Genomic DNA, 14,127 nt, shown 5'->3' with positions numbered 1-14,127 from the left:
ATGGTGTTATATTTAGTTGTCATTTATAAGTAGCTAATTTTTCTTAGTAAAATTTTTTTCCCTATAATTGCTGTGTTAGGGCTAGTGTTATAGCTCAGTGGTAGAACGCTTGCCTAGCATGTGCAGGGCCCTGGGTTCCATCCCCCGCACTGCAAAAAAAAGTTGTTTTGAAAAATTAAGACTGAACAGTTAAGTCATTATTTTCATGTTCTAATTAGCTTTTTCAAAATAGAGATAAAATTATTTATGGTGTCATTCTTTTTTTTTTAGTGGTTGCAAAGTTTATTTGAAAAAGTAAACATGAAAAGTGAGGGAGATAATGGCTCTGCAGAGCGAGCTTGGGGCCATAAAAGAGGGAAAAGCAAAATAAAAGAACAGCCTGGAGAAAGCAAGGCAGGGCAGGCTATCATGAGGAAGGCCATGTAGCCTATGCTATCTCATTTCATTTGCTGCTGTTATGCTCAAGAAGAGCATGATCATTGTTGAAAGTGCAATGCATAGAGCAAAAACCCTTTTTTCAAAAGGAAAGTTTCTGGAGAACAGAAACATCCGTATGAACTTGAACTATCTTACATCATAATATTACCTGGAAATATAATGTTATATGTTGGCTTATTGCTAACTTGAGATTTAAGGAAAAAAAAATTATTAAATTATATATATGCTTATTAATTTCTCATTATCTATTATATGGTCCTTCATTTTAATATTCCTTCTGTCCCATTTCCACCAACTTCTTACTGTCTCTTCCCAGTGCTTTTTTATATGACTCTTTCTTTTTTTTGGGGGGGAGAGGGGTACCAGGGATCAAACTGGGGACCTCGTGCTTGCAAGGCAGGCAGCAGAACCACTGAGCTAAATCCCCAGCCCCAACTATTTCTTTTCAAAGCTCATTGTTGATGTAGAGAAAAGCTAGTAATTTATATATGTTGATTTTGTTTCCTGCTGCTTTACTGAGTTCATAATAATCTTTTGGTGGAGTCTTTAGGTTTTTTCATGTATAGAATCATATCTGCTGGGCCGGGGATTTAGCTCAGTGGTGCCACTGCCTGCCTCGCAAGTACAAGGTCCTGAGTTTGATTCCCCAGCACCAAAAAAAAAAAATCATGTCTGCAAATAGAGATATTTTGTCTTGTCCATGGTATATGATCTTTTTAATATGCTACTGAATGTGATTTGTGAGTATTTTGTTGAGGAGTTTTGACCTATGTTCATCAAGAATATTGGTCTAGAGCAGTGATGGCAAATGTTTTAGGGCTTTCAATGATACAAACAACCTGCTGTGTCATGCATGCCATAGGTTTGCCACCACTGGCCTATAATTTTCTTTTTGGTTGTGTGCTTGTCAGGTTTTGATAACAAGGCAGTGCTGGCTTCATAGAGTTGGAAGGGTTTTCTGGAACAGTTTGAGAACCATTAGTGTTAGCTCTTTAAATGTTGGTAAAATTGAGCAATGAAGCCATTATATCCTGGGCTTTCCTTTGTTAATGCACTTTTTTTTTCTGGTACCAGGAATTGAACTCAGGACCTTGTGCTTGCCAGGCAGGTGCAGTGCCACTGAGCTACATCCCTGGCTATTGGTACACTTGTTATTACTGATTCAATTTCATTATTTGTTATTGGTCTATTTAGTTTTTTAACATTTTTTGGTAGATTTAGGTAGATATTTGTACACTTCTTATAATTTTTCCAAATTTATTAGTACATATTCTTTCAAAATATTCCTTAATGATCCTTTGACTTCTGTACTATCAGATATAATGTCTTCTTTTTCACCTCTAATTTTATTTATTTGGATTCTATCTCTCATTTATGTTTATCCTTTTCTCTCTTTCTCTCTTAGTTTAGCTACCAAAGGCTTTTGTTTATGTTTAACTTTTCAGAGAACCAATTCTTTGTTTCATTCATCGTTTGTATTATTATTTTAGTCTTCATTTCATTTATCTGCTCTGATCTTTATTTCTTTCTACTTATTTTGGCTTTGGCTTTTGACTTTTGACTTTTTCTGACATTAAAATGCATTAGGCTCGGTGTGGTGGTGCATGCCTCTCATCTCAGCACTTGGGAGGCTGAGGCAGGAGGATCACTATGAGTTTGAGACCAGCTTGGACTACACAGTGAGTTCAAGGACAGCCTGAAGTACATAGCAAGACCCTGTCTCAAAAAAAATAAAAAAGAAAAGAAAAGATATATCATTGCATTGTTTATTTGAGGTCTTTTTTTTTGGATGTAGGTGCCCATGGTTATAAATTTCTTAGAACTGCTTTTCCTGTATCCCCCAGCCTTTGGTATGTTAAGGATTTTTTGTTTGATTTGAGGAACTTTTAAATTTCTCCTTTGATTTCTTCAGTGACCCACTGTTCATTCAAAAGTGTTTTTTATTTATTTTATTTTTTTCATTTTAAACAAGAAGTTTATTTAAACAACAAGACACTTGACTTAAAGGGAAAACTATCTAGGATTCTTTTTCTTTTAAAGAGTAATTTACTCCTATATAAAGACAGATTGCCCTACATGTAACAGCTATGTACAAAAAAGTTATAAAATTGTCCTTGGTTTTACAATGATAAATGAAAAACATTAAAATTCTCCAATCAAACAAGGTATGCAAGGATTTTTGTTTTCTTTTCTGTTGTCTTTTCTGTTAAAACAGTGAGAGCAAAATAACTTACTGGAATATAAAGATAGCTGATGAGCATGTCACCAATGGAGAGAGGGAATTATTTTCACAGAACCAGTATCTCCCCATCCCGTCTCCATCTGATGTCAATCAAAACATATTGGCCATTTAGTAAAAAAAAAAAATGCAATATGCTTGTGCACATACACCAGATACTTTATGTACAGTAAAGGAATGGGGAAGGGGTAAATGAAGGAATAGAGAAAACTATACTGTAGTAGTCAGGATGTGGTGGAACCAAATTGCAGTTTTCTAATTGAGAATGAATTCTTGGTCTATAAGAACAGAGTTCTGGAGTAGAGTTGTTGCAGGTTCCCATTTTAGTAAGCACCTCCTGTCTGCTGCTGGAACACATCAATTGTATCTTCGTCCTCCATTTCCAACTGTGCAGGTGTGTCTGTTTCATTGATTGGCTGTCTGTCAGATTGAAATCTGATCTGCCTCATTGTCAAACCCTGTCGTTCACAATAGGCTTTCATTAGTTTACTAAGTGGTGTATGCCTCTTAATCTTAAACTGCACCACAGAACCATCCTTCCCTGCCACCTTCAAATTAATATGATTGTTGTTCTCAGTCTTGACTCCTTCCTTGGGCTTTTCATCAGCCATAGTGAGTGCCCGAGTCTTTTCAGCTGCTGCTTCACAAAAGAAGTACCAGGTCCGCACCGAACGAGTACACAAGCAGCTCCAGGAGCGGAAGAAGGAGGCTTTTAGAATTTTTTTTTTTTTTTGGTACCAGGGATCGAACTCGGGTCCTTCTGCTTGTGAGGCAGGCAGTGGAACCACTGAGCTAAATCCCTGGCCCAAAAGTGTGGTTTTTAATCTCCACGTGTTTGTATAATTTCTACAATTTTCCTTGCTGTTAATTTCTAGTTTTATTCCATTTAGAGAAGATACAAGATATTATTTCATTTTTAAAAAATTTTAAGACTTGATTGTGGCCCAATACATGGTCTATTCTAGAGAAAGTTTCAAATGCTGATGGAAAGACTATGTATTTTACAACTGTTGGGTGGAATAGTCTGTAAATGAAGTCAATTTGATTGATAGTGTAATTTAACTCTGATTCTTTGTTGATTTTTTTGGTCTGTGTGGTCTGTTTATTGATGAGAAGGTGATACTGAAGTCCTCCAGTACTGTATTGGAGCCTATCTCCCTGTTCATGTCAAGCAGTGTTTGATTTTTAAAATTAGATGCTCTGACATTTGGTGCGTATAAATTTATTATTATATCTTGATAAATCAGTCATTCTTTGATCAATATATAGTGACTTCCTTTTTTCTTTTACTGTTTGTCTTAAAGTCTATTTTACAAGATATAAGTATTCTTGTTACTTCTGTTTGCTTTTGTATTTCATTTGCTTAGAGTATAATTTTCCATTCTTTTATTTTGAGTTTATATATGTCTCTACAAGTGATATGAGTTTTTTTGTAGACCGTATATTGTTGGGTCTAACTTTTTGTTGTGGTTGTTGTTGTTGTTGTTTGATACTGGGGATCAAACCCGGGACCTTGTGCTTGCAAGGCAGGCGGCAGCACCACTGAGCTAAATCCCTGGCCTGGATCTAACTTTTTAACCCATTCCCTCAGTCTGTCTCTTTTTTTTTGGTCCTGGGGATCAAACTCGGGTCCTTGCGCTTGTAGGCAGGTGGTGGAACCACTGAGCTAAATCCCTGGCCCCCTCAGTCTGTGTCTTTTAATTAGAGAATTAAGACCATTTACATTCAGAGTTATTATTGAAAGATGTGGACTTGTTCCTGTCATTTTATTTTTCTTTTGGTTGTTGTCAGTATTCTTTGTTCATTTCTTGAAGTTAGGTGGTTTCCTGTGTTGATAATGTTTGATTCTTTCTTATTTCTCATTTATATATCACATCTGCAGTTCTGGGGATCCTACTCCTTTTAAGCATCTCCACTTGCAGACTAGTGGATTTAAGGAAGAAAATTAAATCAGTTTTGCTAATCATTAGTAACTTGGTAAATTTAGGGGGGAAGGAGAAAGTGGTATTTGATGTCTGATTTATGAGCTTTAAATTGTTTAAAATTTTGAGAGTAGAACTATAATTCCTATCCTTGCTATTATAATTGAATATTATTTCATTCACACTTCATTGATCCTATTTCATTTTATTTCAATTATTTACATTTCTATTCAATCTTGAGACAGTCTTGTAAGTGAAACCTTGTCTCATTTACTGCTATTTCTCTAGCATAGAACATTATCTGGCGTGAAAGCTTCACAGTTAATATTTGATAAATAAGTGAATGAGCTTGTTATAATATATGTTTTATCATTCTGTTTTAGAATTGCTTCAGTGCTGCATAAAAATTTGGAAAACTATACACCGACAGAGCTATTGGAGATAACTCAAACATTAATTTTTCTACATTTTCCAAGTAAAGAGGTTTTCATGAAACTCAGGGAATTACTATTTAGGTAAGATTTTAAAAAAAGAAGTGTTTAGTGTTTCATTGTATAATCTGTCTGCAGTATTTGTTTTGTTTAATAATATGCAGAATTGCTGGAACTTTTGGAGTAAAATTTGCATAATTTATTAAAAATAGTACGGGCTGGGCCGGGGATTTAGCTCAGTGGTTCCGGCGCCTGCCTGGAAAGTGCAAGATCCCAAGTTTGATCTCGGTACCAAAAAAGAGAAACAAAAATATTAAGGGCCAAATGTCATTATATTGTATACCTAAAATATACCAATAAAATGATATTTTTAAAAAATATTAAGAGCCAAGTTAAGGCTGAGTGGTAGAGCACTTGTTTAGCCTGCTTGATGCCCTGGGTTCAATACTCAGCCCCAAAACTCCCCAAAACAAAAATAACATCAAACCTTTAAAAATGTTAAGACACTTACCTCTCTCCCTGTCCCTTCTTCCATTGCCTTTGCTTGCTATCTGTTGAAATTGGAAATGAAGCCTTTAGGGTGGATTGAGTTCCCTATGGGAGGAAGGCAGTAAACAAATGAATAGCCAGGCTAGTCTTCTTTCCTGAAGGAACAGAATAACAATACAAAGATTGATGCTGCTATGAAAGGCTAAATTCCATTGAGAAGCTCATAATTAGAGCATTTCAGTCTTGCTCACTTCCCTTTTTTTTTTTTGGTATTAGGGATCGAACTCAGGTGCTTGGGCTTTCGAGGCAGGTGGCAGAACCACTGAGCTAAATCCCCTGGCCCTTCCCTTTTTTTTGGTACTGGGGATTGAACTCAGGTTCTTGGGCTTACAAGGCAGGTGGCAGAACCACTGAGCCAAATCCCCAGCCCTTTCCCTTTTTTTTTTTAACTTTCTTTTTGAGGGGCACAGTCTTACTGTGCCTTCACCTTGTGCTCTCTTTGTCTCTGCCTCCTGAGTAGCTGGGATTACAAGCATGTGATATCACACCCACCTTAATTGTGTGGGTTTGTTTTTTTATTTTCTGATATTGAGGATTGAACTCAGGACCTTGTGCTTTTGAGGCAGGTGGTGCCACTGAACTAAATCCCAGGCCCTAACACCCACCTTAATTGTTAGCTTTTACAATACTGTATAATGGAGATGTTAGTGAAAAAGTAATTTCATATAGAATTTTTCCTTTATAACATAAAATCATTTTCTTTTCTAAGGATATAACAATTTTACTTTTACTAAGTTATTCTCTTTTTCATTGACTTTCACTAGGCTAAAATGAAATTTTCCATGAAAATTTTTATTTTAAAAATTAGAATGGGCCATGTGTGGTGGTTCACACCTGTAATCCCAGCACTAGGGAGGCTGAGGCAGGAGGATCGCTACAAATTCAAGGCCAGCCTAGACTACATAGTGAGTTCAAGGCCAACCTAGAATATACAGCAAGACCCTTTCTCAAAAACAATTAGAATGCAGCTGAGGATATAGCTTAATGGTAGATTACTTGCATAGTATCCTGAGGCCCTGGGTTCAATCCTTCTCGCCAAAAAAAGTAAAAGAAAAAAAGACTAAAATAATGCCTGAGGTTAAATGAGGCTCAAACCATATTGATATTTTTCCCCTCCATTTTCCACTACTGCATGCCCCACCACATCCAGTTTATCTGTTGGGTTTTTTTTAACTTAAAAAAGCATAATCTACATAAAATGAACATCTCCTCTCCTCATTACTTTGTCCTCATCCTTGTGGTTAACTACTATTTCTGCTTTTTCAGGCCTTGGAAGTGAACCCTCAAAGTGCTAAGTTATATTCTTTTGTTTTATTTTGAGACAGTTTCTCAGTTGCCCATGCTGGCCTGAACTTGGAATCCTCCTGCCTCAGCTGCCCAAGTAGCGGGGATTGTAGGTGTGTACCACCACACCTGGCTGCCTTTATGTTTATCTAAATGGAATCATGCAGTATAATTTATGTTTGTGTCCAGACTGTGTGTAGTTTAGATTTTTCCCTAGATTTGTTTCCTAGATAGGGCTTCTCCATGTCAAATGATATAATTACTTTAAAAATATTTGTACCATACTGCTTAATTACTTTACAGAAAAATTATGACAGCCTTTTAAGTTTACTAATAGAAAATGAGAATGCCTATATGGATGCATCCTTCTACCACTGAATTTTTTTTTTTTTTTTTTTTTTGAGACAAGGTCTCACTATGTAGTTTAGGCTGGCTTTGAGCTCGCTGTGTAGCCCAGGCTGGCCTCAAACTCATGGCAATCCTCCTGCCTCAGCCTCAAGTGCTAGGATTATAGGCGTGTATCACAACACCCCACCTAGCATTTAAAATTACGATTATTTTATTCTTTTTGCTTTTCAGTACTAGGGAGTGAACCCAGGGGCTTTGCACTGAGCTACATCCCCAGCCACTTTTTATTCTGAAACAGAGTCTTCCTAGGTCCTAATTGCCCAGGTTGGGCTTGAATTTGTAATCCTCCTGACTCAGCCTCCTAGAGTGCTGATATTATAAGTGTATGATACCACACCAGGCTAATTTTGTTTTAAATTGGATTATTCTTTCTACTACTTATAAAGATACTTCAAAAGCTCCTAGTTTTTAAATTGTGGTTTGACTCTTGCTGGGATTTTGCTTTTGTTTTTTTGTTTTTTTAGGTTTTTTGAGACAGGATCTTACCATGTAATCCAGGCTGGTTTGTCTTAAACTCACTATGTAGCCTAGGCTGGCCTTGAACTAGTGACAGTCCTCCTGCCTTAGCCTCCCAAGTGCTGGGATTACAGGCGTGTGCCACCACGCCTGGCTGTTACATGGGGATTTGGGAAAGGAAAAGTAGAGACCAGGCTTAGTTGTATGTTGTGTGTGGATGCACGTGCATGCCCGTGTGTGTGTGTGTGTGTGTGTGTGTGTGTGTGTGTAAGGTTTGGCTTCCTACACATGGGAAAGGAAACAATATTACTGAGCAGTCACTGTGTGCCACGGCCTGTACTAAGTTGTATCAGCTTCTGATAGATCAGATCAAAAATTGAACCCAAATTCTGGCTCCAGCAACAGCACTGGAAACATTGTTCTAACATTGACATGTTGTTGTTAGCCATGGACTATGGTTTTATTTAGGGGAAGAAAATTCTGTTTTGAGGGTGCTTTAGGACATCTTGGGCTTTCTTTAGTAACCCTTTAGGACGTGTCATCTTTGATTTTATCTACATCTTAAATTAAAATAGGCCTAAATTTAGGCCTATCTCACCTACTAATTGTAAGGGTAATGATATAGTCATATCTTAATATGTATTTATTTTGTTGCTGGTATATTAGCTTTGTTTTGTTTTTCTTTTTCCTGCTTGCTTTCTAGTTACTTGAAAGTTAGTGTCCAAGTGAAAGAGATTGTCAGTCTGTCCTGTGCTCTTTCTATGCTCCCTTCTCCTCACACGGACGAAGCTGTGATGTCCCGAATCGAAGCACTCTTACCCCAATGTGACCTCAGTAACCTGAATGATTTTGCCACGTCTGTTTTAAGATGGATTCACTATGATCACATGTATTTGAGTAAATTTACTGGGAAACAACTGAAACTACTTCAAAAACTAGATCACTACAGTTGTCAAAGATTACAACAGAGCAACAATTTTCATCTTTTATGGGAAGAACTTAAATATTCAAAAGGAGACTGGTTTCACCAATTGGTTGTGGAAGAAACAATTGCTGCTTTTCAGTGTTTGATGGATGAAATTAATTACACAAACGTTGCAAGGATTGGATTTTTTATTTCTAGAACTAACTACCTCAGTACTTCACTACTTGATAGGATAGCTGCAGTGGTTGTTCAGCAGATTGAAAAGGTAAAATTTAAATGTTACATATTAATTTTATCCATTATATACTTTAAAATTTTTCTTTTATATATTAGTTTTATATAGTTTCCAGCTTCTACAGGCATAATTTTTTTTATTATCATAAATACTTTTGAGAACTTGGATAAGAATTTGAAATTTAAAAATTAAACTCTGAGGGCCAGGGATTTAGCTCAGTGGTTTCGCCGCCTGCTGCACAAGCTCAAGGTCCTAAGTTCGATTCCCGGTACCAAAAAAAAAAAAAAAAAATTAAACTCTGGTTTCTGGTTCAGCTATTTGTCCTGCCTCCCCTTAGAGCTGCTTTCTCCCTCCAGTACTGCAGGCGTGACTGACTAGGTCAGCAGGCATCTCTCACTTCTGGGTAACATTGTCAAGATCAGGAATCAGAATTCTTTGACTAAGAAGGAAGCACTTCTGGTGCTAGGAGATGTAGAAAGATAGTAATGTATGAATGATTTTTGCTTTTTTTTCTTGTTTTTTATAATCCGATGTTGTTACTTTTACTGTTTAAAAATATTCAAAGTTTGAAGATATGCATGAAAACCTAGAAAATGATAAGATCTACTGACATCATTATTCTTAAATTGGCAGTGTATCTTTTTGCTGATTTATTTCTGGAATTAACTTGTAAAATATTGCTTTATGGATTGTATGAGAAGAAGCTCACTTACAAAATCACTATTGTGGGCCGGGGATTTAGCTCAGTGGCTCCACCACCTGCCTCGAAAGCGCAAGGTCTAGAGTTCGATCCCTGGTACCAAAAAAACCAAACAAACACACACACACAAAATCACTATTGTATGTACATCAGGATACGACCTTTACTTAGGGGGTAGTATTTCTCACAAATGAAAATAAAAGCCTATTTGCTTAGCTTAGTGCTTGGCAGTCATTAAGTATTGAGTGAGTGGCCTGCGGATTTAGCTCAGTGGTGTCGTTGCCTGCCTCCCAAGTGCAAGGTCCTGAGTTCTATCCCTGGTACCAAAAAAACCAAAAACTATTGAATGAGTGAGTGAATAATGAAATAAAAAAAGACTAAATGAAAGAAAAGTAAACACTGATGATTACAAATTAAGAAACTATATTATATGATTAGTCAAATACACTGATGTCGTAGAAGTAAGTGAGATTTCATTTCCTAAATTCATGAGGAATAGCTAGAAATTAAGGATTTTTTTATGTAACAAAATCAATTTGTAGATTATCTGACTTTTTTTTCCACTAACACTTATTTTGTGAGACAGGGCCTCGCTATGTGGTTCAGCCTGGCCTTGAGCTCACTATGCATCCCAGGCTGGCCTCAAACTCATGGCAGTCCTCCTGCCTCACACTCCCAAGTGCTGGGATTACAGGCATGCACTACCATGCCTGGCTCCACTAACACTTTTAGAGTTACTAATAAATTAGTCATAGGGTTAAATAAATTCTAGCAGGATGGAATAATAAGTGGAGTGATTCAGCTATCATTTATAATCATGTTAGAAAAGGATTTCATTTAAAATAATTAGGTAGGCCAGGGGTTTAGCTCAGTGGTTCTCGCCGCCTGCCTCGCAAGCACAAGGTACCAAAACAAACAAACAAACAAAAAACAGATAAAATAATAATTAGGCTGAAACTTGGTTTTATTTTTATTAAAGTTGAAACTATAAAAATTTTTGTTCTCTTTTTACAGATTCATCCTTTTTCAATCCTTGGTATTATTCTTCCATTCAGCATCTTGAACTATGATCCACCTCAGAAGGATGAATTTTTTGGACTGTGCATGCAGTGCCTCCATTCTCACTTAGGTAGGTGTGTTGTTGGGTACTGCATTGAATTAGTAGGTCACATGATACAGGGCTAAGACTGAGCTAAGAGAGGTCCCTCATTGTAGGGTAACCAGAACAGCCACTGTTGTGGTTTATATCTGAATTTCCCCCTAGAGCCTCATGAGCTCATAGATAAGACTACTGGAAGAAGATAGGATTATGGAAGTTTATAGCAGGCTTGCTGTTAGGAGGTTGGGTCTGCTTGGAAGAGGTGGGTCCCTGGGCTGTGACCTGGAAAGTATGTCTCCATTCCTGGCTCCTCCCCTCATTCTCTGCTTCCTGGCTGCCATGACCTGCATAGCCTCTTCTTTGCCAGGCCCCTCTGCCATGCCATTCTGCCTTGGAGCCAGCTGACTGGATTGAAACATGAGCCAAAATAAACCTCTCCTCCTCTTGTTTGAGTGTTGAGTATTGTGTCTCAGCAATGAGAAAATGACTAAGACAGCCATGGGTTGTGTACATCTAAAAACATGTTTTGCGTTTATTTTTGGAGCTGTTCTTCTTTTTTTTTTTTTTTTCTTTTGGTAGCGGGCATCAAACTCTGGACCTTATGCTTGCAAGGCAGGTGGCAGAACCACTGAGCTAAATCCCCGGCCCTGGAACTCTTCTTTTATGGAAAATGTCAAATTTCTATGAAAGAATTGAGCCGGAAACACCTGTTTGCTCATTCTGAAGATGGAGTAATATTACCATTTTATCATATGTGCTTTATCTCTTTATCTCTCTCTTGCTCGCTCTTTTTCTGTGCCATTTCAAAGTGCCTGGTAGTAATTGTGAGCCTTCACCCCCAATTACTGTAGCATACAGCTACTAAGAATAATGACACAAAATGTAGCACCACATCTGCTAGCACACCTAAGAAACTTAATAATCCCAAATAGCTTATCTACAACACATGTGTAAATCTACCTAGTTGTTCCCAAAATACTTTTTAGAGTAGTTCCAGTCAAAATTCACACATTGCTTTTGGTTTTTACGTGTTTTTCTCTCATAGTCTATATTTTTCTCTCTCTCTTTTTTTAAAACTTGGCATTGACTTTTGGGAGGAAGATTTTTGGTTTTTCTAACTTTTTGTTAATCAGTGTTCAAATACACATAAAAAATTAGTACAATATGACAAACACATGCTATTACCCATAGTCTTGCTTGAATAACAGTTACATTTGCCATATTTTCTCTGAGCTTGTGCACTTTGTCACCTGTAATTGTCAGATTATAAAGACATTCTCCTCTACAATCACCATACCATGCTAGGGTTATATCTAAAAAAATGAACAGGTACAACTCCTCCCTAGTCCATAGTTAGTTTCCCAGTTGTTATCAAATTATCTTTTCTGAATTCTTAAAAAGAACCATTGTTGGCTGGGGATTTAGCTCAGTGGTTCCACCACCTGGTTCGAAACCGCAAGGTTCCGAGTTCGATCCCTGGTACAAAAAGCAAAAAAACAAAAAACAACCAGAGTTGGGCCATGGATTTAGTTCGGTGGTGCCACCGCCGTCCTCATAAATGCAAGGTCCAGAGTTCAATCTCCAGTACCAAAACAAAACAAAAAAAAACAACCAGTATGGAGTAGTTATGTTGCTTTTCCCCATTTTTTCCTAGTATTTTTTTTTATAATAGAGGTGGTTTATTTATTATAGATTGTGTCATATTATGGATTTGTCTGATTTATGTAACTTGTTCCTCCTTTGCCTGTATTTCTAGTGAACTAGAAGTTAGGTAAAGACGCTTGATTAAGTTCAAAGTAAACATTTTCAGCAGAAATACCTTGTTTGTGATGCTGTATGACTTTCTTTGTTTTGTTGGGTTCTTTTGGTATCAGCAATCAAACTTAAGACCTCGTGCTTGCAAGGCAGGCGCAGTGCCACTGAGCTAAATCCCTGGCCCTGTATAACTTTATTTATATCATACCTGGAAGCATATAATATCTGATTTTTTTCGTATATCAACCCCCCCCACACACACACACACACTGGTATTGGGGCTTGAACCCAAGTATTACCAAGCTACATTCCCAGCCCTTTATTATTTTTTTAATCTGTGAGATACATTTATTTTTTTCCCATTAAGTTTATTGGTACATTTTAGGTATAAAATACAGTTACATTCATCATTGAGATCTTGTACCTTTACATGATGTATCTTGGTTCTTATTTTTTTCCCCTTCCGTGCCCACCCTTCCCTATTTGCAAAGACTTTGTCTCCATTTTCTTCCTTTTCTCATATTTTTTCTTTTCCCTTCTTTCCTTTCCCCTACCCCTCCCACTTCCCCTGCTCCTTTCTTCCTATTTCACATTATCAGTTATACCATTTGAACTTTACTTACACTTTTAGTTTTTCACATCAGCCTTTATGTTTTATTTTGAGATAGAGGCTTGCTAAATTATCCAGGCTGTTCTCATACCTATGATCCTCCTGCCTCAGCCTCCCAAGTGCTAGGATTAGAGGTGTATACTACCAAATCCAGCCAGCTTTGATATCCCCCCCACACACCCCGGTACCGGGGATCGAACTTGGGTCCTTGTGCTTGCGCAGCAGGCAGTGAAACCACTGAGCTAAATCCCTGGCTGATTTTTTTTTTTTAAGGCAGGGTCTCGATTGTAGCTCAGGCTAGCACTGAACTCATTGTGTAGCCCAGGCTGGCCTTGAACTCAGGACAGTTCTCCTCCCTCAGCCTCCCAAGTGCTGGGATTACAGGTGTTTGCCACCCCACCCAGCTCCAGCTTTGATTTTTTTATAACTTAATGTTTGAAAAATTCTTATAGACCTTTATAGGTAAAATTAAATAACTGATGGAGTAATAATTACCTTTGTATTGAATATAGATTAGTTTTGATAGAATAGTTTTGCTGGTGGAGATCATTACTGTTAACTTCATTTGTGACTTGGCCTTACTTTATTAAATAAATTCAGACCGGGTGTGGTGGAACACGCCTTAGGAGGCTGAGGCAAGAGGATTGCTGGGAGTTCAAGGCCAGCTTGCACTACATAACAAGACCCTGTCTCAAAAAAAAAAACCCAAAATAAACAAATAAATTCAGCAAAAAATCCAAAGAGAAAGATTTAATGTTGTTTTTTTCTGTTCTTTATAAAAATATTTATGCCAGGCCTGGGGATTTAGCTCAGTGGCATGTGCCTGCCTCACAAGCTCAAGGTCCTGAGTTCCATCCCCAGTACAAAAAAAAAAAATTCACGACAGTGGGGTTTTTTAATTGGCCTCTCCCCCACCTCAGAAGTGTCCTCAAGCCCAGGACATCTGCCATGCTGCAGGTGACAGGAAGGGAGGCGCTGAGGCAAACACCCGAGGCCCAGTGTGGCCTCAGCCTGGAGTCTGAGTCCCTAGGACCAGCACTGTGTGGTGAACTGAGTGAATCTCCTACCCGCTTGTA

At 37.7% G+C, this 14,127-nt stretch overlaps 1 protein-coding gene and 1 pseudogene across 7 annotated transcripts in view; one reads left to right on the top strand and one right to left on the bottom strand.

The window, feature by feature from the left end:
* Fastkd1 (FAST kinase domains 1) overlaps positions 1-14,127 on the top strand; it is a 41,605-nt gene that overhangs the window by 19,228 nt on the left and 8,250 nt on the right. For 4 of the 7 annotated variants that reach the window (XM_087200000.1, XM_087199991.1, XM_087199984.1 and 1 more), the window contains 4 exons: positions 4,983-5,114; positions 6,905-6,976; positions 8,431-8,917; positions 10,602-10,716. In XM_087200000.1, coding sequence (XP_087056126.1) covers positions 4,983-5,114; positions 6,905-6,976; positions 8,431-8,917; positions 10,602-10,716 — 806 coding nt within the window. The remainder of the gene's footprint in view (positions 1-4,982; positions 5,115-6,904; positions 6,977-8,430; positions 8,918-10,601; positions 10,717-14,127) is intronic. The other 3 variants (XM_013076964.3, XM_013076963.3, XM_021238628.2) reach the window with 1 other exon arrangement.
* LOC110344470 (small ubiquitin-related modifier 2 pseudogene) lies at positions 2,209-3,288 on the bottom strand (annotated as a pseudogene).

The sequence above is a fragment of the Heterocephalus glaber genome, unplaced genomic scaffold (assembly GCF_053883595.1).
Source record: "Heterocephalus glaber isolate CG9 unplaced genomic scaffold, H.glaber_assembly_v1.0 deba00000347, whole genome shotgun sequence".
NCBI lineage: Eukaryota > Metazoa > Chordata > Mammalia > Rodentia > Bathyergidae > Heterocephalus > Heterocephalus glaber.
Note: the sequence above shows the minus strand (reverse complement) of the source record. Positions and strands in the feature narration are given on the sequence as shown.